A 25,234-nucleotide genomic window follows, 5' to 3' on the forward strand; every position below is an offset into this window, starting at 1 on the left:
ATGTCAAGACACAGGAGAAAGGGCCAGGGTGAGGCTAGCACTGCCGCCCCCAACAAGGCCATAAGAAACGTTAAAGGAATGTGGGGGTGCTGCCTGCATGCTCACTGCAGGGCAAAGGGCTCCATGGCCATTAGAGAGGGTTACCACACACGTAGAATTTAATAGTAGCTCACACAGACAAGTAGGCTGCAACTAGGGCTCTGCGAACATCCATTCAAGGGCCGAAACATGCAGGCTATGGCAGGCAGAGGAAGGCTGCGGGTATCTGCCTTTCAGGACACGGCAGCCTTGGCAAAAGCCAGCATGCTCAGCAGCAAGGAGCCCAAGAGGCTCTCTAGCTTTGGACTCTGGGAACGTCCCAACTTGGAAGATTATTGGCCTTCTCCATCCTTTAGGGAGTAAAGGAATTTATTGTCTATAGGTCTCTATCCTTCTTCTACATCCACACTTAGCTCATTCCTATGGGCGTTCTCCGTGAACAGGGAAGGCAGTCTGCAGAGTGTTCAGCCCATAGAACCAGGGCTGGAGCCTTGCTCTGAGTGCCCCTATTACTCCCAATGTGCTTTTCATGCCAAACTGTGAAAACCAGTCAGCCCTCCACTGCAGGTGGATTGTGGGGATTTGTTTTCTGCCTTGACCCTCTACCAGGGAACAGAGCTGTCCTAATAGATCTGGCTTTTCTTCACCACCAGGTCTCTGTCTCAGGACTCAATCCCTGAGGCCACACAGAACCTAAAGAAGCTACATGACAGACTTGCATTAATCCCTTAATGAGAGCCCAGAAGGCAGAGAAGGAAAGGGACCTGATTACAGTCAAGGTTTTAGTGGCCATAGATCTGTTTGCAACATGATTTACAATAAAGAACATTTTGTGAGCTGGCCTCTGAAGGAAAAGTATCTTAGCTGAGGTCTATGATGGTTTCATTGGCTCTCTGAACCCATGAAATACAAACTTATGGTAGCATAACCCTATTTTATTTATTTATTTTTTTGTTTGGTTTTGCAATGCTTTGGATAGAACTCACAGCCTCATGCAAACGAGGCAAGTACTCTAGTACTGAGCCAGTATAACCCCATTTGAACAAGCATAGGCCTTTTGAGGACCCTTGACCAGCGCCCAAGATCAAGCAAAGGCCTCTTAACAGCCATTTGTATTTGACTGCCACAGCCAGCTCTGGTGGCAGAAGAGGAACCTCCTGCTCACTGGCATTCATTACCGTGCCCTTACCATGATCCAGGGATGTCTGAGAGCCTCTTGGATGGTAAGCCGTTTCCTGCAATGAGGATGAGGAGACAAAAGTTCCATGAGAACAAGTGATAGGAGCAGCGGCCTGCGTCTCACCTGTCTGACACTGGCTGGCTGTACCATCGCAGAGATGGCTGAAAACCACCTGCATTTCCTGTACTCCAGGAAAAGTGGTCCAGGCCCTAAGCAGAGGTAGGATTGGCATGTCTCATCTCTACTGCTATCCTGACCTCTCTGGGCCTGCCTGCCTCCGCTTTCAACTTGAACAGGCCTCAAAACGCTCACTGTCTACCTTTCAAACCAGAGTCCTGCATTCACCTATGGAAGACTGCACACAATCACCCCTGATTTTCAAATACACATGCGTGCAGGCACACAAATGTGTATGCTCCTGTAGGCAGAGTCATTTGTGTTTGGGCAGGAGGAGATGAGGGTAAAAATCAAAACAACAAGATGAATGGCAAGGCACGGCCAGCGACACTTCTCAGCACCTGGCCAGACTGGGCTACATGGCTTGGCGGCAAAGTGAGGGCAGACTGGCATGTCTGGGAACAGCGACGGGAAAGAGTGACTACCGGAGAAGCCACAGACTCTATCCATCTTACCGCGTCTCCTTCACAAGAAGCTTCCGAATGAAGTCCTTGGCCAGTTCACTTGTCTGGCTGAAGAATTCCTCATCAAAGTCATAACTCACAGCTGTGATGTTTGCCAGTGTTTCTTGCTTCGTGTCTCCCAGGAAGGGGGATGCTCCACTTAGTCTGAGCACAACAGAGAAAGACCCATGTAACGGAGGGAAGGAAGACAGACATAGGAGTAATGGACTCAGGGAAGCCTAGTCTCTTCTCTCCAGGCAACCAAACAATAGACTTTTCAGTGCGGCTCAATTCAAATCACTTTCTGAACCTCCAACTAAATCCCTAATCCAGGAAGACTGTGTTTAATAGACTCAGAAGCTAAAAGAAGAGACACGGTTCCTGGCAGAACAAAGTAAAATACAATAAGGGGCCAGACAAAGAAATGGGGGGCACAGGGTAGTGGGGGGCGGTACAGCATCATAGGGTGGTTGATCCTTGCACTGACTCTATCTAATGAATGATCAGACTCTCAACAGTCAGAGAAGCTCTAGAAAGAACTTCCTAACGGAGGAACAACTGGAACAAAGCTTGAGAGGCACAGAAGGTGTACAAGATTTCGTCCCCACCGGGCATGGCAAGGTTGTATCATACAGTGACCCCTGAAGCACCCAGGCATGCTCTTGCTATGCACAGACCCATCCTTGCACTGCCTATCTCGATTAACCACGCCATCTCACCACTTAGCCATGCTAGAGAGGGCAGTCACTTTGGTCCTCCTTTCTACCCCGTTGCCACATCTCACTTGGCTGACACTCTTGCTGTTTCTACTCACCAAATACCTCTTGGCAGTCATGCCCATTCCTATTGCTGCTTTCTTAGCGTGGGGAATAGCAAGACCAGCCTGAGCTATACAGAGAAAGACTGTCTACAAAGAGCAAAGGAAGGCTAATCCCTTTAACCCCAGCACTTGGAAGGCAGAGGCAGAGGAAGGATTTCTCTGTGGTCTACATAGAGAGTGCTAGGCCAGCCAGAGTTACATAGTGAGACTCCCCAATCTCAAAAACATTAATAAATGTGAATGGATCACTTACCCAGCATATACAAGGTCTTTAGGGTCAAACTGAAGCACCACAAGAAATAGATAAAATGCCTTGTGTAGCCCTGATCCATACTAGTGGCTCTAGAATTATTGGTCATTATTCCTGTCATTGATAAAACACAAATAACCCTGTTTAAGTCCTAGGTCCTCGGTTTCCATAAGGCCAGAAATGGGTCTGTGTCCTTACCCACCTCTTTACTATCTGGGGAGTTGATTTGATTCTATATCTCCTAGTTCAAATCTATCTATCCATCATCTAACTAACTGTCTGTCTGTCTGTCTGTCTATCTATCTATCTATCTATCTATCTATCTATCTATCTACCTACCTATCTTTCAAAATTCCAGCCTCCCCCCCTGGATTTCACAGATGTAACCATGCTCCCACAGGGTGACACCAGCTGCATGATTTATCTCCACAGACACAGAGCCCAGGACAAGCAAATCTGACTCTCCCCCATGTCAGGATCCTAAGTTCCTGACACAGGTCTTCTGATAAAACAGGGTTTAAATGAAGCAGTGTCAGCCAGGCCGGGTCACACTGAGCCTATAATCCCAGCTCCTGGGGGAGCTGATGCAGGAATTACACAGTTCAAGGCCTGTCTGGTCAATTTGGTGAGTCTCTATCTCAAAACAAGAAAAAAAAATCTAAAAAGTTCCAGGATCTAATTCAGTGGTAGCACATTTGCCTAGCTACGTTCAGTTACTCTAGGTTCAGTTCCTAGTATCACAAAACTAAGTAAAGTCAGAGCTCCACGGTAAAACAAAACTAAGAAAAAGCTGTGGAACACTGGCCCTCGCTATGGGCTTTTACTCTGAAAATGCCATGAAGTAGTGTTTTCCATGGGTGCTATACGAGGGTGACCACTGGGAACCACTGGGGCTGAGTGTCTACTAGCCTGCCCTGTGTGCCAAAGCAAGGCCTATGAAACTTGTACAAGATAGCTTATTTCCACCCGCGCCACTTCCTGTGGCGGGAAGTCTGTGATTCCTATTTCTCTGATAAGAAAAACAGGTCCAAAGGTTAAGTACCTGTCCATGGCCACACAAACTGAAAGAGACAGTGTTAGTATCCTGTCCCAGATGAGGCCTAGTCTGCAAAAACTAAACAAAACAAAACAAAAAAAATCACCTATGCGGGAAATCTTGATTTAAGCCACTAGACTCAAGGGAACAATAAAGAGAGAAAGGAAGGAGAAGGAAGGAGAGTGTGAAAGGGAGGAAAAGGGGACCTGGGGATGAGAAGAGAGAAAAGAGGAGGCAGATGGGGCAGGTGCAGATGGGGCAGGTGCAGATGGGGCAGGTGCAGATGGGGCAGGTGCAGATGGGGCAGGTGCAGATGGGGCAGGTGCAGGCGCCGTCAGGGCTGTCACCAGTGGAGCTCAGAACTTGGCCTCTGGTGCTGTGTGGACCTCTCATACCTCCTGAGGTAAGCAGGCATGCACCCAAGGCTGGAGATACTCACAGGATGTAGGTGATGACGCCGATGCTCCTGCAAAGGACAGTCATGTCAGAGCTGTGTGGTTCCACCCTCAAACCACACAGGGACAAGAAGTCACTTCCCTGAATGACATATGAAGCCCCACTCCTCCCTACCCCACTCTGATACAGACCCAGATGTATTTAGAATCTTTGCTTTCTGCACACTGAATCAAGGACCCAAATTCAAAGTCCGACTTCTGTTTGCTAACTCTGTCTTCAGAGCACGTCCCTTTCTCTCTGAGGCCACATCACTTATCAAATGAGGACAATAAATAATAAGAACAGCCTCACAGGTGGCAGGGTCTTAGAAAGACAAGTCACGAGCTGGGCCAACTGTAAAGCAGTGTTCAAATAAAATGTGTAAAGAATTGATCACAGGATCATTGTTAGGAAAACACGGGATACTTTGGTGGAACACTTGACGGACTGACCAATGAAGCTCACTGTTCTCTAGACCCCAGATGAGACTGGCCCAGAATGGGTCTGCACTTGCTTAGCCTCTTGCCTGATGACCATGGATCCAAGCCTCATTGCCTCCTGACTGCATGTCTACTGCTCCTGGAGCCTTGCAGACTAGGAGCGTAAGGAAGGGGTCTGAACACTCGGGGACCTGTCAGCTATACCAGGGGCTGAGGCCTCTGAACCCGGAAGGATCCCAGGCCACCACTTACCACATGTCAGCCTCCAGTCCCAGGGGCTCATAGTTCACGATTTCTGGAGCTGAAAGAAGTCATGTCAAGGAGTCAAGAGGGGGTGGAGATAAGAGGAGATGGTTCTAGGAAACTCTAGAGTGTTTGGTGTCCAGTGTCTCCATCTTGAATCTCCGATAGGGAGGAGAGAATATTCAAACGGTAGGTGGAAATAACCAGAATGTAAGAGTGTTGAAGAAATGAGTTACTATGGACTGTGTGTGTTTCTACAGAATCTATGTGGACATCTAATTCTCAGGCAACAGTAGAAGATGATAGAGCCTTATAGATGCTTGGGTCATGAGAGAACCTTCAGGAATAAAGTTAGGCTCTTATAAAAGGCCCCAGGGAGATCGTTTCCTCCTTCCATGTGGGAATAGAGAAGGTCACTAGTATCCATGTGAAAAGCCCCTCACCGGACACCAGGCTCACTGGCACCATCTAGGACGCCCATCCACCAGAGCTGTGTTCAGCATGTTTCTGTTGCTTATAATCTATCCAGTCTAAGGCGTTTGGTTGCAGCAGACAGCCAAAGTGAGACAGACATGATTTCCTGTTAGATATGGAGAAATCAAACAGCCTTGATGAGGAGGGAAAGGAAGGCACAAAGGAAGATGAAGATGGGAAGAAGAAGGGTCAGGAAGAAGACTTGGAAGCTTGGTGATGAGGCCTGCTGTGGGGAAGGAACCCTGCTGGGCAGAGACTCCAAACAGGTCCACACTGGTTGGGTGATGGGGAAGAAGGCAGAGAGGGCCTTCGTCTTCCTCTGAGTCCTGCCCGACAGGTGACTTCATCCGAGGACATCTTTAGGGGGCACTGAGCTAAGGTGACAAGCCTGAGGAGACACCAAACATGCCAGGGGGCAGCTGACGGCAGGGGAGGAGCTTGGGCCAAGCATCAGATTTGAAGTCATTAATACGCTAGTGAAAGTAGGATCTGGGCCAAAGATATGGTGGGTGACCAAGAGAGGGTAGAGTGCAGGGGGAAGACTCTGCTAAAGACACAAGAGGATCACGTGTTGCCCAGAGAGCACTGAGGCCCCAGAAAGCCAGTGCTGAATGTCACACCCACTTTCTCCACGACTTTAAGAATATAGTATGAAGTAGATGGCAATAACGGGAGTACTTGATGAGGGAAGGGAGGTCCAGCTAACTGCTAAGGCAAGAGAGCATGGGAAAGATGAGATTATTTATCCAGAACACTATCTAAACCACTGCCTCTGTAGGGTATGTCAGCTGTCCTCTCCCCTCCATCTCCTCCTTCAACAGACAGGCACCCCTACACTGGCTTTGTTTCTCTAGCTTTATAAAAATAGTTCCAGGATGCATTCGAAATTCTTTGATTGTTTTCACATGTTTCATCCATGAACTGTTATTTTCAGAGCTGTGTAATATAGTTCATCTGCTTCCTGTCTCTCTGCGTCCCAGCATTCTCCGCTCAGAATCACTTGGATGGTTTTTGCTTCTCATTATTGATACTTTTTATTATTATTATTTCTGCTGATGGACACATGAAAGTATGTTATTCTTTAAAATGATATTCAAATTATGTGTGGACCTCAAGTAATCTATCAACTGGTCAACCAGTAAGATAGGTGCATAATTTGAGAGTCTATATTTAGAGATTTTTTTTTTTAAGTTTGAGAGCCGAGGTCTCACTGGACAGCCCATGCTGGACTCCATCTCATAATCCTCCTGTCTTACATTTCTGAGTTAGAGACATTTATTTTATTCCTCCCGCATCCCTCAGTGCTAGGATCAAAGGTGTGCGCCACCACCGCCCAGCCAGACAGGATCTTATACAGCACAGGCTAGTCTCAAACTCCCTGTGTAGCTTCCCATGGCCTTGAACTCCAAACCCTCTTGTCTCCACCTCCCAGTCACTAAGATTATAGGTGTGTACCAGCATGCCCAACTCCAGGTTACATAATCTCACACAGCAACTTGACATCACTTTGGTGATGATCATTTCTCTAGGAAACTGTTTTCATGTCTGTGTGTGTTGTGTGTTTATCCTGTGTATTCCAGCCTTGGCCCATCAGCTCCTGGGGACTCTTCTGTCTGCTTGTCATCTTGCGGTAGGAACTCAGAGAGTACAGACACGCATGACCTCACCTGGCTTTCAGAGGGTTCTCAGGATTCAAACTCAGGCCACGCAGTCACGGCAAGTGCTTTACTCAGCAATATCTCCTCCTCCCTGCATCTTACTAAGAGTGGTCTGTACCACATGACTACATACTGAATATTTTTTATGATTTGTCTTTAGCTCTAATTCTGTGCAGATGTGTGATTCTGAGTGTAGGTGTGTACATGTGAGTGCAGGTGCCAGAGAGACCAGAAGAAGGTTTTGGGTCCTCCGGAGCTGGAGTTAGAGATGATTGTGAGCTTTCCCATAGGACCTGAATTTGGGTCCTCAGCAAAGGTGGTCTGCACTTCTAACCACTGAGCCACCTCTCCAGCCCTAAAGTTCTATCTAGTGTTCTCAAATCGTGCCTGGTCTTTTCTTGTTTGTTTTGTTTTGTTTTGTTTGAGACCGGATCTGGCTTGGAACAAGGCACCTGATGGAGAAAATAAGCCAAGCTGCTTTTTGAGGAGGTCACTCCCTCCATCTCTGAAATACTTCAATTCCCCAAGAAGATAGATAAATGATGGTTTGGTTCTCAACTCTCATCCCTTTCCTCTCTGCAGAAGGATTTCCTTGTGATCCTCCAACCTCTGGACCAGGGCCCAGAGGGGAATTTTTAGGGTGTAGAACAGAACAGGCTGGAGTACAGGGTGAAACAGACAGAGGGGAAACAGTAAGGCCAGGGCCTCATGGGAGCTGGCCACTCCGATGTCTGAGTGAGGTTCTTGGGAGAGGCAGGTGGTGGATCTGGCACTTGGCAGATCCTTTACAGGGAATCAAAAGCTACTTTAGAGAGAGGAATTCCTGTGGGAACCAAGGCAGGGGAGTGATTTTAAATCTGCACAATAAACTCCTTCAAGAGTAAACGGTGGGGCCAACTCTAGGAAGTTTAACTCTACAAAGGCCTCTAAGCCCACCTGGCTACTCTCTGTCCCAGTGGGCACTTGAAGCCTATGTTTGTCTCCTCACCTAGGGCCTAGTAAGACAATCCCTTCTCAACCTCTTTGGTTTCCAGCAGGTTTCCCAAGGCATCATTCTCAGCCCAGACATGAGGATTGTTCCTGGGATTCCCTTCCCTTCTCTCTCTCTCTCTCTCTCTCTCTCTCTCTCTCTCTCTCTCTCTCTCTCTCTGAATGCAAGCCAGAAGACAAACAACCCTGGCTATTACTCTTTCAGTATAACCCACTTTAATTTTTGAGGCAGGATCTTTCACTGGCCTGGAACCTGTCAAGTAGTTAGGCCAACTAGCCAGTGAGCTCTAGCTCTGGTATTACAAGTGTAAACAACTAGCCTTGGCTTTCTTAAATGGATTCTGGGGCTTGAACTCAGGTTTGAACGCTCTCCAGAACTTACCAACAAATTCCGGTGTTCCGAAAATGTTTTTAAATTCAACTCCATCTTCTATTTCATGAGCCAGGCCAAAGTCAATCAGTTTGATGTGTGGAATGGGGATTGTCTTGTCTAACAACATAATGTTTTCTGGCTGGAGGACAAAAAAGAAAGAAGGGAAGATAGTAATTAGAGTGTTGTTTTGTGTTTTCCTTTTGGGTTAGGGTGGGGTTTTGTGTTCTTTTGGGTGGAGGGATAAAACAGCAGAGTTCTTGCTTTTTTTGTCCTAGGTCTTCTGTGAGCTCAAATCCAGCACCAAGGGTCAAAGGTCAGTTTTTACTAACCCTGTACTGACCACAAAACTAGAGAACTGGGCTCTAATGTCCTATCTATCTCTGACTGGAAGATCCCTTCAATGTGGTTCCCTGCTTCCTCATCTGCCAGACGGGACCGATCAGATACCTGTAGCCTCACCTATAAGCAAAGCCACCTCTCTACGCAAGACACACAAGCTTCCCCAGGTCTACACACAGCGTGCCGGCCTTGACTGACTGTATAACCTCCCTCTTTCCTCTGGTCAGTCAGCTTCCTGTTGACTTTCTTTCAGACGAACTAACTTCTCTCTGTGTGTTTAACTAACTTTGGCTTTTGGCAGGACACAGAAACAAAATGCACCTGATCCCCAGGGAAAATACCAGCTGCCCAAACTATTTCCGGTCCTGAAACAGCTGCTGGCCCTGACACAACAATGCAGGCCCAGCGGTAAGAGAGGAGATGCTGACTAGACCCTCACAGTCCTTCCCACCATCCACTTCTCAGCTCTCAGGGAAGCTGGGACAGGGTCCTGAGGTCTGGCCTCTTCATTGTCATCTAAGCCCTCAGACTAGACAGGAAATGGGCAGGTCCACCTGCTTAGCCACTTTCCTCTACTCCTCCAACGACGGATTGTTCACAGCAGCATCGCCACAAGAGCCCTAAGGTAGAAAATGCCCATCAGCTGATGAACAGACAAAGGTGACAGACCCATACCACATATAATAGCTACACAGGAAGGCTTACTGTTTTTTTTTCAGGCTGAGGCAGAATCCAGGATCTTACTTATTGAGAAAAGTAATCTTACCAGGCCTAAGAATACTATTTGATGATAAAAAGGAATAAAATAAAATAAAAAGTAAAAGGGAATTAAGTACTGATCTATGTTACAATGTAGAGAAGACTTGAAAGTGTTACACTAACCAGGTGTCAGGTTGCATGTCTGAACCCCTAGCACCTAAGATACTAAGGAGGAAAACTGAAGTGAATTTGAGGTCAGCCTGGGCTACATCTTAAGTCTCCTCCAAAAGAAGGAGGAGGAGGAAAGGGAGGAGAAAGAGAAAGAAAACATGCTAAAAGAGAGAAACATACACAAAAGGGCACACAACACAAAACTCTGCTTATGAAAATGCACACAGGGTAGGTAAACACATATGGACAGAAAGTATACTAGCAATTGAGTAAGACCTGGGGAATAGGGTCAGTGAGGTGGCTCACCATGCAACCTTCATAATGCTGCGACCCTTTAGCACAGTTCTGTTGGGGACTGTGGACTCCCAGACCCTGAATTTCCTGTAAACAACTCGTTTTCCTGTGTTTGCAGCTGCTCTGAGCACGAAACAGGGGAGTGGTTTCTGGTGGGCTTGCAGCTGAGCGCTAGGGCATGGCCATTGGTCAAGGAGACACTATATAAGCTGCCCTGGAACACAATAAAGCTGACATTCTTGATTCAAGGGGGCATTCTTGGTGTTCTTGTTTCAAGGATGGCCCGTGTCTCTCTCTCTCTCTCTCTCTCTCTCTCTCTCTCTCTCTCTCTCTCTCTCTCTCTCTCTGTGTGTGTGTGTGTGTGTGTGTTTCAATCTCTAGCCCCTTGCTGGACTGACTTGTGAACTGTACTGTAGCATGTAGTACATACAGAAGGTGTGGCGCTATACAGTTCCTCATGTTCCAACCATAAAATTATTTTCATTGCTACTTCATAACTATAATTTTACTACTGTTAGAAATTATAATATAAATATCTAATATTCAGGATATTTGATGTCACCCCCCCCCCAAAGGGATCGTGACCCCACGTGGTGAGAACCACTGATGTGAAGGAATTTGCTGTAAGTCTGATGGTGTAAGTTCCATCCTTGGGACCCATGTGGTAGAAAGGAGAGACTCGACAACTCCAAGTTGACCTCTGACCTCCATATGTGCACTGTTGCACATGCATGTGCACAAATACACACATAAAAATATAATAAAAATCATTTTTAAAAGACTGGGGAATAGGTAGAGACTGCTAATAAGTGTATGGTTTCTTTGAGGGTGATAAATATATTCTGAAATCAATTCTAAGACTACATTGCAAGTGATTGTGCTTTGGATTATAAAATCTGTAATTTACACACAGCCTGTGAGGGACTGTCATATGTGAACTACAGCTCAGAAAAGCTACTGACCAAATAAACAGACGTTAGACAGGCTTGGAAGTCACCATTCTCAAAAGAGCCAAGGATTCCCACCCTGTGCCTTTGCTTACAGCACTGGTTCTGCCTGGGGGCGTCTCTGGTCCTCCAGCTTCCAGTATAATCCTGGCAGGACTTGCTCAAACCCTCTCTCCCCAGAAGACATTCCTTATGGCTCCAGGCCCTAGCTGACTGTGAGCAGACCTTGGTCACCCCTAGGCCTCTGCTTGTTCAGACTTTTTTCTTAGGCCATCTGGCTGCTGTCTCTAATCCAGCAGGCCCTCCTTCCTGACTCTTGCAGAGCTATCCCCAACTTGGGGGAGAACTCAGACCTTGCAATGCCCTCCCATCCCAAATGCTGTGTGGACCCCTCATGGTGACACACAGAGCATGATCCTAATTCTTAGCTAAATTTACACTTAATCTGGGTTGGTCACCTCCTCCCCAACAGATGCACCATGTGTCTCCGGTTCCCTGAGGTCTCTGTAACCTCCTGCCACCGCAGCTGGAGACTCCAGGGAGTTGAGGTCCTCCCTCATAATTTTTCCACTTTCTTTCTTTTTTTGGTTTGTTTAAATAACACATTTCCTTTTGCATTTTTAAAGCTTGTTTATTTATTCTTCTTCCTCTCTGGACAGTACTCCCAACTTTATTTTGAAAATGTGTCCAAGTCCTTTCCCAAGGCAGATCAGATTTTTAGCCCCTGCTGAAGGAGTGTGAGGGCAGGAGAGGTCAGGAGACAAGACCTATGCAGGTAGCCCATTCGGTGTCCCTGGCCCGGCACTCTGGTGTTTGCCACAGGAATACTATGCTACTCTCTGCACCGAGATACATCCTCCATACTAGCCACTACCTCCCTACCAGGCAGCTTCTCTTCTACCTACATCATTGGCCATGTTGTTAGGAACTTCTCCAGCGCCTGAGCCACTCTTGGGCTGAGAGGCCATGCCCCAACAGAACCCAGTAAGGGACCACAATGAACGCAATGGGCCACAGAGATGGACACCCCAGACCTGGAGATCTTCAGGACTATAGAGCAGCAGAGATGAGGCAGAAAAGAATTGAGGCTGAACTCTCTAGGGCAGTGCCACCCTGAGAGAAAAGGCAGCCACGGGTCTTGTTATCTACTCACGGCTGTAGCTCACAGTGCAAAGGAAATGGTCTGTCCCCTGGCTTGGAAGAATTGCAGAAGCCTACATTTTCTTACCCATCGGTTTCCAGCCCTGCCTGGAGAAGGGCTGCTTAGAGCACTTCCCCTGCCCTGCCCCCTCCCCAAAGCTGGTGCTGCCCATTCACATTTCAGTTAAGACAGCCAGTCTCCTGATGGCCTCTCCCTCCCCAGATCCCCAACACCCGCACTTCCCCGTTACAGCACTTCCTTCACTCCTTCATTCCAAACCGGAGCTCCTCTGTTGCTTATCTGCTGCCCTCCAACGGGCTTCAAGCTTCTAGCATCTCTCCCGAGCTTAAGATAGAGCCTGGCAGCCACCGAGTGCTCAGTAAGTGTTCCCTGAGAGAAGACAAGTGCCATTTAGTAAGCCCATGCCATATGCAGGACCAAGTGCTAACCAAACACACGGTATAGTTTACACCTCACTCAACTGCCTCAAGCAGTGGATGTCATCCTTCCTTTCTTGCTGAAAAAGAAGCCACGCCGTCAGCCAAGGGACAGGAGGATTTAAGCACTTATCTGTCAGACCTAAAGCTCTTGTTCCCACCCTCTAGACTAAATATCCCTCTCACTGCTTGAGCTGGGGAATCCAGGCGGCTTAGTGTCTGGAGCAGGCACCTGCCTTCCACCAAAGGATGCCAGTTCTTCTGTGAATGCTTTGATGTGGATGAGCATCATCCAAACTGTGTCCCCAGCCTGGCTGTGCCCTCATCTCAGACCAGAAAACAAAACAGAGGGAGGAGTGCTTGGAGAGAGGGCTCAGCACTGGAATTCTTTTTTGTTTGCTTGTTGTCCTGGAACTCCCTCTGTAGACCAGGCTGGGCTCAAACTCACAGAGATCCACCTGCCTCTGCCTTCCAAGAGCTGGGGTTAAAGGTGTGCACCACTACTGCCTGGCTAGGACTGGGATTCTTGTTCCCAGCTCACCAGCTATTCAATGAGCTACGTGAATTACATGGCCCTACATACCCGGACCTGCCCTGACTGGGTGCAGACAGGCCATTGGCTCCCTGCCACCAAATGATATTGCTGCTTCCAGGCCACCAAGGGAGTCTAGGCTGGCCAGGGAACACAGGCCCTCTTATCTGGAGTTTTTACAGGGCTTCCTTCTGCTGCTCCAGCCTCCAGTAACAACTTGACCATTTCCAGGAGCCAGAGACTCGTCTTGGTGAGAATAAGATCTTTGTACTCGGTGAGTATCCTCAGAAGTAGGTGCCACTAGCAGCCTCATTTCACAGATGCAGGAAGCCGAGGCCCAGAGAACTAAAGGACTTGTCTAAGGCCTGTGGGCTCATAATGGCGAGAACTTCCCTGGCAGTCCAGCTTCTGATCATATCTTCACTGGTCCCAGTGACTATAAAAAGCTCATTCTGACGACTGAGACACTCGCATCCCTGCACCAGACCTCACCCCAGTTACCTTTCCAAACTTGCATCCCACGCCTGGACCTGTTATCATTCCCCACGGGGTGGGTACCACCATCTCAGGGACCTTAGTTCACCTCTGGTCCATTTTCAGATGCAGCTCTATTCTTTTTCAATATTTTATTTAATATGAATACATGTATACAATGTTTTGGTCAAATCCACCCCACCCTCATCTTCACTGAGTCCATTTATTGCTGCTGTGCTGTGTGTGCATAGGTGTGAAACCAGTTACTGGAGCCCGAGCAGCCTCCCCGGAGAGCATCCCTGAATAAAACACTCCTGAGCTGTAAGCGCTACTTCTGCCTGAAAGCCTCTGCTATTCTTCTCCATGCCCCATGACCCTGTTCCTTTCACTCCCTTCAAGGCTCTAACCTTCCAGAGCCAACCAAGCTTACCAGCAGGCTCCACTGTAGGCTGTCCCTCATTGGTAATGACACTTCCCTAGGTAGGTGGCCTTTTCCCTAGGGAAAGCCGATTAATCCAAGGTTCCTGGCATGGCCTCTGCTCCCTTGCCTGCTGTACATTCCATTAATATCCACACAAATGCAGTGAAAGAATTCCAGCCAGGGTTTCCAGCCTTCTCTGCCTACTGTTAGCCCTTCTGCCACCTCTAGGAGTGCCAGAGAGCCCTCCTGCCCAGAGAGCTGTTAACAGGGTTAAGGTAAGGTCTGACAGGTAGCCCAGGATCTGGCAAACCTGCAAACCCGGCAGTTCTCCAGGTTGAGATCCCTGATTTCACCTCCCTGAACAGAACTCAGTGGTAGAAGAGAGCCCAGGCCTGGGGCTGGGAAATAGTTTCAGGTTCACAAGCCAAGGTGTTGAGCTTAATAAACAGGCCACTTCCCGACTCTAAGTGAGGCATCGATGTCATCCAGAGGCCCTTGGAGACACAGGTTTAGCAGTTCTGATGTGACACAAATGTCCAAGCTAGCCGGGCAAATTTCTGCTGCTCTGAGCCCCAGGGCTGGACATGAAAAGGATCCTGTCTCTCTGCCTCAGGTCAGGAAGGAAGAACAGTCGGCAGTAGACTCAGCAGGTTGGGCCCCAGCCAGACTACCCTGTGGGCAGCACAATCTTACCTATCCTCCTGACCCCGTCACCCTCCTCCAACGGTATTCACCTTAGCCAGGCACTTAACCCACGCACCTGACATCACCTCCCAAGTACGGCTGGGGGAAGGCTCCACATTCTTTAGGTGCTGCTGCCCAGCCCGGAATCCAGAGAGCTGCTGCTGGGGGGTGGGGTGGGGTGGAATTGCCCCCACCTGTCAAAACAAACATGCCCAACTTGGCCTGCCACACAGGCAGGTATCCCAGAAAAGCCAACAAGTCCCTTTATGTCCTAGTAGATCCTGCTGCATGGTACCTATTGTGGAACCGACTGGAAGCTAGCTGGTCCTCCAAGGAGGACCCATGTTTCATGGGACCAGCACACCATGCCCAGTGGTTGAGACAGGATGAATGTAACCTCGGGAACTATGTGGTAAAGAGCAAAACACAAGGGCATGGTGCCAGGCAGGTCTGGGTTCACCTCTGCCGATGAAAATATGAGACATGGGCACAGCACTGGTCCTTCTGGGTGCCTCTCTTTCTTATCTATAAAGTGGGTACATGCGTAGCAGGTCATAGCATTGTTCTGTGAATTGAGAGGGGCAGTCCATGCATGGGGGTACAGGGCCCCGAGAGGCTGCCACATGTTGGCTCTTCTCACTCTGTTCTTAGATGGTAGCTCTAAGCCCTCTCTGGGCGTTCAGCCTGACTCTCTCTCCCTCTCTCTCTGTTCAGTCACCTGAGTTCACGAAGAGCACACACTACACAAACCATCACCCCCATCTCTCATCTCCTTTCCCTACCCTGTTTTATCTCCCGGCCTCACAATGTTGGAGTCACAAGGGATCTCAGAGGTCATTTAGCCAATCATGTTGCAGGGAAGCCCAGAGAGGTCAAGAAGCTGCCAGAGTCACAGAACAAGGGGCAGAGCTCAAGTATAGTGACACACAGCTTGGTGTCCTCCCCAGGTGCCTCATGTGGCCTGCCTGCTGCTGGGTCAGGCTGAGGCCCAGCTGGGTTTGTGCTATGTGGACAAGAAAACTTTACAGGCAATCCAAGCCCAAGCCCAGACTGATCAGGGACCTCTGGGCAACCTGAGAAAGTAAGACTAATCATAGGCAACCCTGACCCACAGGCCTCCAGTGCGGCCAATGCCCGATGTCCCATTCTGTCTGCCATTCAAAGACCCCCCGACCCCACCGCCAGCTCAGCATCTACTTCACCCCACTACGTCCTCCGCCCCAAGCGGCAGTCTATTCTGCCAGACACCCCCATCCTAATAGCTCCTCTTTTGCCTCACTGCCCAAACTCAACACCCACACAGGAATGTCTGGGACCCATCCCTTCAACACACCACCAGTTCCCACCCAAGGGCCTGTGTGATCCCTACACAGGCCTCTGGCAGAGCATCTCCGGGGCAATGATAATTACTTCCTTCCTTCCATGTGCTGCCCACGCTGCCCCGGGAGGGAAGGCAGGGGCTTTGCCTCTTACAGCCATCTCTAGCATCCGAGAGAGGCCGGCCTCGTCATGGCTGTTTAGTTACTGGTTACAAGTAAGTGAACGAATAAACCCACAGTCACATAGCACGTCTCACACTCCCCGTTTCAGAGAGTCAGCGCAGATAACAGCAAACAGCACAGGCCTTGGAGTCTGGGCTCACACGCCATCCTGTCACCAATAGCTGCCTGACACCGGGCAAGCGACCTAACTTATCTCACCTACCAGTTGGGGATAATAACGAAAGCTACCTCTACAGCAGTGTTTGGTCAGCCTTCCTAATGCTGCAACCCTCTAAGACAGTTTCTCATGCCGTGGTGACCCCAACCATAAAAATTATTTTTGTTGCTACTTGGAAACTGTAATTTCGCTACCATTATGAATCATAATATAGGTATTTTTTTTCCGGGTGGTCTTAGGAGACCCCTGTGGAAGGACTGTTCCACCCCCAAAGGAGTCGTGACCCACAAAGTGAGAACAGCTGCTCTAGAGGTTTACTAGGAGGGTCAGCACAAAGTGACCCACGGACATTCTCCTCAGTGCTGTGACCATCTGGTTGATTCTTTCCCTCTCAGAATAAGGACATGCTCATCAACCAAGCTTCCCAGCACCACCCAAAGCCTGTGTCTCCCAGGAGGCATCACCTGAATCTGCAGGCCAGGTTCTTCCTTCCCCTGACAACCATCTCCACCCAAAGTGCCACTGTGCCTGAGCATTCTGGGAGTAAGTCTTTGTTATTGTTATTGTTGTTGTTATTGTTGGGTCTTGCTTTCTGAGACAGGATCTCACTCCATAGTCCAGGCTAGCCTGGAATATACGGTGATCCTGCCTCAGCCTGCTGGGCACTAGAAGTGACAGTGATGAGCCACCATGCAAGGCTTCCCAGAAACGAGTCTTGCTTCCCCCACTGCATTAATAAGGAAATAGCATACCTTCCCAATGTTCCTCACGGCATCTTGCGAGCAAGCCAAGTAGTATGTGGAGGAAAACTCAGAGCACTTAACAGTTTACAAAGCCATCACACTCCTCTCACTTGGTCTCCAGAGTTTGAGGCTGGTCCTGTCAGGATTCCAGCCAGAGAGACGAGGAAACCAAGGCAAGGGATCAAGGGTTCGCCCAAGGAGTCTCAGCCAACAGTGGGGCCTGCAGCTGAGCCTTCATCCTATACCCCCAAGGTGCCTCTCTTCCTCTATCTGATGCAATCGTGTCCTTGGGATTGCCCGGCCTGTTGGCACCGTGGGCATTTCACATCGGCTCTGGGGTCTCAGTGTGCCACCTCAGCTCCCTACTTCTCCAGAAGAGCCACAGCTATGACTTAGGGAAGGGCTTACCTAACTCAGCTTAGATTTGCCAGGCCACAGCCCCCAGGCACTAGCCAGCAGAGGGGCCACTGTGTGGCCCTGACCTCTTGCCCTCTGTTGAGAAAGACAGGCAAGAAGATCACTGACTATTCTGTCTCTGCTCAGTGAGGAGGAAGAGAAGTAAAGATGCGCTTTGTTTAGTTTTTGTTCTGAGAAAGGGCCATTCCCTTATGTGAGTTTTAGCTGGTTTATCTGCCAAATGGGAAAATGAATACGGTTAGGTTAGGTTGGGTCTTTTTGTTTTTTGTTTTGTTTTGTTTTAAAAAAAAATCCAGACAGGGTTCCTCTCTGTAGCCCTAGCTATCCTGGAACTCTCTCTGTAGACCAGACTGGCCTCAAACTCAGAGATCTGCCTACCTCTGCCTTCTGAGTGCTGGGATTAAAGGTGTACACACCCCTATGGTATTTAAGGAGGCACAATGAAGTTCTGGGAGCTTCCTAGTGACCTTTCTCCCCTATGGTACAGCCTTAGAGTTTCCTCTCAGCGCTGCTGCAGGGATGACATGAGTTAACACATGTAGAGCACCAGCAAACCTCATATGGTACCAACTGTACCTGGTGTCAAGCCTGGGAACGCATACATGCCCAGCAAGTGTCCCCCAGTGAACCCCACATCTCCAGTCCTATTACTATAGGCATGGCACTGTCCTTTTTATTTTTGGCCATCACATAGTAAGTGCTCGGTGAACATCAGCTGCCATTATGATTCCATCACTGCTACCACCATATCACTGAAGTCAACACTATCTTGCTTATGAGAACCTTTGTTTACCGGGTCTCAGAGAACCAGGGAGCAACTGGTTCATGGGAGTGGGTCATCAAGTTGATAGGAATTTTGTGATTGTTAAACAGGGCTATTTATCAAAAATTAAAACTTAAATAGATTGAGCTTAAAACTAGAAATACTTAAGACTCATAATTTATCTTTTATAGAACTCTATTTGAGTATTTTTTTTAGTCTATTTTGGCTACCCCCCTTTTGTATCTGTCTGCCCATGGCAGTAAGAGACAAGGGTATGCTGCCGAAATCGGCCACAGTGCACATATTGACCACAAAACTGAAACTACAAGTCAGCACTCAAGTTAGCTGCTGCTGCTTCTCCTTCTCCTTCTATGCTTGTCTTTGTACCATGGGCTTGCAGTGCCCAATGTGGCCAGAAGAGGGCAGTGGATTCCCTGGGACTGGAGTTAAAGATGGTTATGAATCACTATGTGGGTGCTGGGAAGCAAAACCAGGTCCTCTAGAAGAGTAATCCATGTTCTCAGCTGCTAAGCCGTTTCTCCATCCCAATCTGTTGTCTTTTCTATTGGAGGCATTAAAAGTTCTGAAAATTGCTTGATAATGCAAATTAAACATAAGAGGGTACCATTTCTATAGGAATTGCTTTGTGAACAGTACAAAAATGTAACTATGCTTCTGATAGCCAAAAATCAGTGTCCAAATCCAGTAGAAAAATTTCTCATGTCATTTCCTAAATAAGTAAATTTCTCTATGATTTGTCTCATTTTCATATCATTTAATATAGATAGTATCAACTTATACTCCTAACAAACTATATCCATTTGTTGGCTCCAGCCATGTACAAGAGTCTAGCAAGAACCAAGGGAAATGCCTTTCATATATTATATGAAGATCGATCTGCTATATAGGATTTACAGTAAAAATTGTATATTACTTCACTTATTAAACTATGTGTCATAAACCTTCATATCAATAAAATTTATAGTAAACATGTAAATTGTAATATGTGTATATGTATGGTAATTGTGTAAATACACGCATTTTCCCAGAGAATTCAATGTTATAAAAATACCCTTGCGGCCTGGAGGGATGGCTCAGCCGTTAAAGGCTAGGCTCACAACCAAAAATATAAAAATAAAAATACCCTTGCACAGGGTCTAGTGTTGGTGGCTCATCTGTATAATCCTAGCCCTAGAAGCAGAGGCAGAAAAATTGCTGTAAGTTTAAGGCCATCTAATATGATACCCTGTCCTAGAGAGAGAGAGACAGACAGACGGGGGGGGGGGGGGGAGAGGAAGAAGAAGGAAGATGAGGAGGAGGAAAAGAAGGGAAGGGAATGAAGGAAAGAAAGAAAACACCTAAAACCAAACCAAAACACACGAAAGCAACACTGCAAAATCTCAGAACAGCCTACTGTTGGAGCTTTCCAGACAAGGCAACGGAGGTATAATTAAGTTATTCAAGGCCACAAGACTGATAAGCAGAGCAGCCAGGCTTAGTCTGGGTCTCCCCGCTTCTTCTACTCTCCTTAGCTGCTTCCAGAACTAAGAGTCTCCATTCCTACTGAGATCTGCTGCAGTACCAGCATTCCTGGTGGGCTGTGCTGGGACTTCACAGAAGCCATGTGAGGTCGCGTTCAGGTAGAGGGCAGCATACAGTTGTGGGCAGCCAGACACCCCTGAGGCCCCCAACACGACAGGAAAGGAAATGGGCACAGGAAAGGAGACAACATTTTTTGTTTAGTTTGTTCAACAGAAAAATGGGAATGTTGGCCCTAACAGACTGAAGAGTACAGTTCTTTTCTCTCTCTACATTCCTGTCCCCACCCACGACAAGTGACTCACTCTCCAGTGCATGCACGCTCTATACTAAGTAGTAATGTACAGTTTTAAAGGAGACTAAACTCTTAAGAAAACCATGTAACCAGGTGGGAAATCAATGTTGTAAAGAATAAAATTAGAAGCCAGGTATGGTGGCACACGCTTGTCACCTGGGAGGAATAAGCAGGAGGTTATACGGCAAGTTTAAAACCAGCCTGGCCTACATGAGACCCTGTCTCAGAAAAACAAAACAAAATGTATAGCCCAGCCCAGAACTTGGATTAAGGGCATGAATAGCAAGTGCCACTCTGTCACCTGATACTTGTGTGATCTTGGGCATGTTACTTAATCTCTCTGAATCTCAACTGTTTGGTGTGAAAATATGACATCACCCTCTGCTGCCATGAGGGTCAAATGAGGGAAAAGGTGCAAGCATGCTGCATTCCGGAAAGTACTATGTCTTTAAAGGGTTACCACTGTCACCCTAGCGAAAGCTTGACCAGAAGTCTATGGCACCATGATCATAAAAACAGCACTAAGGGTGATTCTGGGAGCTTGGGCTTTGGGTGAGTCCCTGCCTGCTCCGGAATTTACCCTCTTTTTTTTTTTTTTTTTTTTTTTGGTTTTTGAGACAGCCATAGCTGTCCTGGAACTAGCTCTTGTAGATCAGGCTGGACTCGAACTCACAGAGATCCGCCTGCCTCTGCCTCCCGAGTGCTGGGATTACAGGTGTGCGCCACCACTGACTGGTGGGATTTACCCTCTTATTAGTGTTTATAATAATTAAAAACCTCCTCAGAGTTTTGAGCTTCTGGATTACATACAATTTTAGTCATTTCTCATGATTTATTATTTCTGCTTAATATACCATTAGTCCCAAGGCCCACCTTCTATTTCAGGGTTCTCAGGATGAATTTGGTTGGTGAAGAGAGAAAAGAATACACCCAGGCTCAGAGGAGAAGCCGCACCAAAACCTCATACAGACACCCTCTCCAGGGCTGTTATTTGTACAAAGGTGAGGTTTCTGAGGCCTATTTCCTGGTGAACTGCCCTATGGACAGCCTGGCTGACGGTCCCTGATACCAATAGGCCATCAGCCATGTCCCTCCCAACAGGGTAGCGACCCTGATTCTTCCACTCTAACCTGCCCAAATGTGTGTCCAGTTAACAACACACACGGAAGTGGTCTCCACTCTGAGGCAGAGAGCTCACTCCTTGAATGTGGGCATGGTTAGTAAGGACCTGTTAGGTTTTATTTCAGGTGGCCTCATCACCAAGCTTCACTGTGTCCAATCCCCAAAAACATTTGTGTCCTGGAAGGCTGCCTCACAGTGTTTAATTGCTTTTCCCCTGGATGGCAGTGGGCCCTCGATAAACGTGCACACTGGTGAACTAACTGCGCTCTGCCTATAACACTTTCACGAAAGGGTGCTGCACTTTCATGAGTACATCTGCCTGTCACTAAGCTATCTGTTCATTCGCTCATTCATTCGCTCAGCACTGAGCGACTTGTCCTATGTCAGCCACAGAAAGTGACTCAAAAATCAGTGCTCCCAGAGGGCCCTGCACCTTCCCTGGGCAGAACAGTAGAGCTGGCCCTGGTGATGTGAGCGTGGATGACCTGGATCTGAGAACCTGAGAACAGGAGAACTGGTCCCTGCTCCTTGCTCCAGGCTGCACTGGGTGAGCTGGCTGAGGCAGTGCTGGAGAGCTCTCCTGGGTAGTGACCAGGAGGGAAAGCTGGGGGGCTGACCAACCCAGCTACCACCCAGGCCCAGAAGCAGGGCTGCAAGTTGGCCCACCTTGAATTCACCTCATCTATGAACTGCTGGAGCTTGTGAAGGGGAGGAACCTACAGATCCAAAACAGCAGGATCTCCATGACACAGGGCAACAGGAGATCCATGAGGAGCCCCATGAGAGCCCATTATTGGTGCTGTAGCAGAAACCAGAGGCCTGGAGCCAGACCTTGACTCCAGGCAATGGACACTTGCAAGCAAAGATGAGGGGAAACTGTGTGACTCAATGGGCCACACTACAGCTTCTATGACAAGATTCTTTGTTTGTTTGCTTGTTTAGTTGGTTGGTTGGTTGGTTGGTTGGTTTGGGGGTTTTCTTTTAAATTTGGTTTTCATTTGGGGCGGGGAGGTTACAAGGGTAGAGAGTGGATGCGAGGGGATGGGAAGATAAGTGGGACTTGAATGCATGATGTGAAATCCACGGAGAATCAATACAAAGCTTATTAGAAAAAAAAGACCAATGCTCCTAGCAGAAGTTTGCACAGAGGGCAATAGAAGCAAAGGGGCTGGTTAATTCTTAGTTAGATTTTTGGCAAATAGCCGAGGCTTTCTAAAGGAAAGAAAGTTTCTGCTGGGTCTTCTAGGATGAGCAGGAAGGCCTTGGAAAGGGAAAAGGAAGAGTAGGGAGGTCGCAACTTACACTCACGGTCTCTAGAATGACCTGGACGGGCCTCTGGGCACGACGCATGTGGAAAGTTACCTTCACATTAACGAATGTGAACAGACCTATATTTATTGTGGGTAGGACCCCTTCTGAAAAGGGGATCCAAGACTCTATAAAATGGAGAAAGCTGGCTAAACATGAGCATATATTCATTTCCTCTCTGGTTCTTGACTTAGGAAGGCCCGGCTGCTTCAAGCTCTGTAGCCCCAACTTCACGGTGGACTGTCCCCTTAACTGTAGGCTGAAAGAAACCCTTCTCTTGAGGTACTGTTGTATTTTATCACAGCAACAAGCAAAGAAACCAAGGCAGCTTCCCAGGAGACCATTCATCTCACAAAGGCAGGCCAGACAGCTGACCTCAGCCACGGCTCCTTCAGGCTGCAAAGAGGTAACGGATGGAGCACGGAGATGACTTGGTGGCTGTGTCCGAGGGAAGCCAGGCTTTCTTGTCGAGGGGTAAAAGAATACAAAGCAAGTCGGAGGAAACAGAAGCTCATCACAGAAAAGGGAAACTAAGGAATATGCAAATGTTAGAGGGTAGGAAGCAACATGGAACCAGGAAACCTCTTCTAGGGTACCAGCTGCTGTATCCTCCAAAGCTATCGGGAGCTTCCAGTCCAATGGCACACAGAGCTACACTCTGGGTATGGGAGGTGTCTCCCAACCACGAGGAAAATCTGTGGTCCAGCTGCTCATCATTCCCCCGAATGTATACCCTGAGGATGAACGACCATGGGTGGGCTTAGCAGCATCCTTACCAGGCATGTACCAGGGTAAACTCAGACTGTCTCTAGGCCATGGAAAATGCCCAGACCGAGAGCTAGAAATAGCCCCATCCGTCACCCCACAACGGCGAGTCTCAGCTCTCTCAGGGCAGCACAAGAACCACATTGGCAGAGTTTGTTTTCCTGGTCTATCAGGGCCCAAAACATTGTAATAAGAGTTGTGTTTTCTTTTCCACTCTCTGGGAAGGGAGAGAACAATAACAGCATGCAACACACATTCTGCATGCACCACTTAACAGCTTCCCTCCGATGTCAGCTCTGCCAGGTAGGTGGTGCTATCTGCAACAGGGCTGACAAACCAAGATTCGGGTGCCGTAGGGTGTATAGAGGAATGAAGCATAAATTCCAGCACAGCTGACTCCAACCCAGGCTCCCCTTCACCACAGCAACCCCCCCCCCTTTTCTACTAGCCCCCGGAGAAAAGACAAAAGGAGCCCGTTCTGAGGCAGTCTCCAGGAGCCACTAAAGACCCAAGAAAATAAGCTTTAATTACCTATGGTGTTACCAGGAAGGAAACACAGGTGCAATCCAGGTAGACCATTGTCACCTCCCTAGTATGTCACCCCCATGGTGTGTCACCATCCGCTATCCAAAAGCTTGCCCAGTCCCACCCTCCACTGGGCCTCCAACTTTTATTTTGTGACGACTGAGGGGACTCAGTAAGACATTTTCAGTAGAAGTAATTCAAAATACTGTGACAACTGGCGCCAGGAGGAGACCACGATAGGATAAGAGCTGGGACAGGGATCCATGCATGGGAACTAAGTCCAGCAATGTCATATTCTCTCTGGATCCTGGTGTCATTGTGGACACTGTCTCCCCTCCACCATCACACAGAGTCAGGCACCTAGGCAATTGTGAGGTTGACCTCTGAGTTACCGAACACCTCATCTAAATCACTGCTGGGCCCTCAGCTGCTCTGCTGGCCCCATTCCGTCCATCTTCCCAGCCAGAGGGAATCAAGCTGAAACATATGCCTGCTAACCTGTCCCTCATATCTCTCAAGGTAAAGGGCAAGGGGTAAAGGGTAAAGGGCATCTCCTTGACTCTGCTTTAGCATCTCTTACCTGCCTCCTGCCCTCTTCCTGGCCTCTTCCCCAGTCAGGGACACACTCCCTCTTCTGCACTCCACTGAGTGAATTGTGTGGTCACTGTGATACACACGTACACACCCCCTCTTCTGTACTCCAGAGAATGAATTGTGCAGTCACTGTGATACACACGTACACACCCCCTCTTCTGTACTCCAGAGAATGAACTGTGTGGTCACTGTGATACACACGTACACACCCCCTCTTCTGTACTCCAGAGAATGAACTGTGTGGTCACTGTGATACACACGTACACACTCCCTCTTCTGTACTCCAGAGAATGAATTGTGTGGTCACTGTGATACACACATACACACTTCCTCTTCTGTACTCCAGAGAATGAACTGTGTGGTCACTGTGATACACACGTACACACTCCCTCTTCTGTACTCCAGAGAATGAACTGTGTGGTCACTGTGATACACACGTACACACCCCCTCTTCTGTACTCCAGAGAATGAACTGTGTGGTCACTGTGATACACACGTACACACTCCCTCTTCTGCACTCCACTGAGTGAATTGTGCAGTCACTGTGATAACACACGTACACACCCCCTCTTCTGTACTCCAGAGAATGAACTGTGTGGTCACTGTGATAACACACGTACACACTCCCTCTTCTGTACTCCAGAGAATGAACTGTGTGGTCACTGTGATACACACGTACACACTCCCTCTTCTGTACTCCAGAGAATGAACTGTGTGGTCACTGTGATACACACGTACACACCCCCTCTTCTGTACTCCAGAGAATGAACTGTGTGGTCATTGTGATAACACACGTACACACCCCCT

The 25,234-nt window shown here is 48.2% G+C and overlaps 1 protein-coding gene across 5 annotated transcripts in view; it reads right to left on the reverse strand.

The window, feature by feature from the left end:
* The window catches only part of Dapk2 (death associated protein kinase 2), a 118,774-nt gene that overhangs the window by 14,984 nt on the left and 78,556 nt on the right, over window positions 1-25,234 (reverse strand). For all 5 annotated transcript variants that reach the window (XM_075965414.1, XM_075965412.1, XM_075965410.1 and 2 more), the window contains 5 exons: window positions 8,568-8,697; window positions 5,073-5,121; window positions 4,385-4,411; window positions 1,852-2,004; window positions 1,229-1,274 (listed from right to left, as the gene is read on the reverse strand). In XM_075965414.1, coding sequence (XP_075821529.1) covers window positions 1,229-1,274; window positions 1,852-2,004; window positions 4,385-4,411; window positions 5,073-5,121; window positions 8,568-8,697 — 405 coding nt within the window. The remainder of the gene's footprint in view (window positions 1-1,228; window positions 1,275-1,851; window positions 2,005-4,384; window positions 4,412-5,072; window positions 5,122-8,567; window positions 8,698-25,234) is intronic.

Source organism: Microtus pennsylvanicus, chromosome 3 (genome assembly GCF_037038515.1).
Source record: "Microtus pennsylvanicus isolate mMicPen1 chromosome 3, mMicPen1.hap1, whole genome shotgun sequence".
Taxonomy (NCBI): Eukaryota; Metazoa; Chordata; class Mammalia; order Rodentia; family Cricetidae; genus Microtus; species Microtus pennsylvanicus.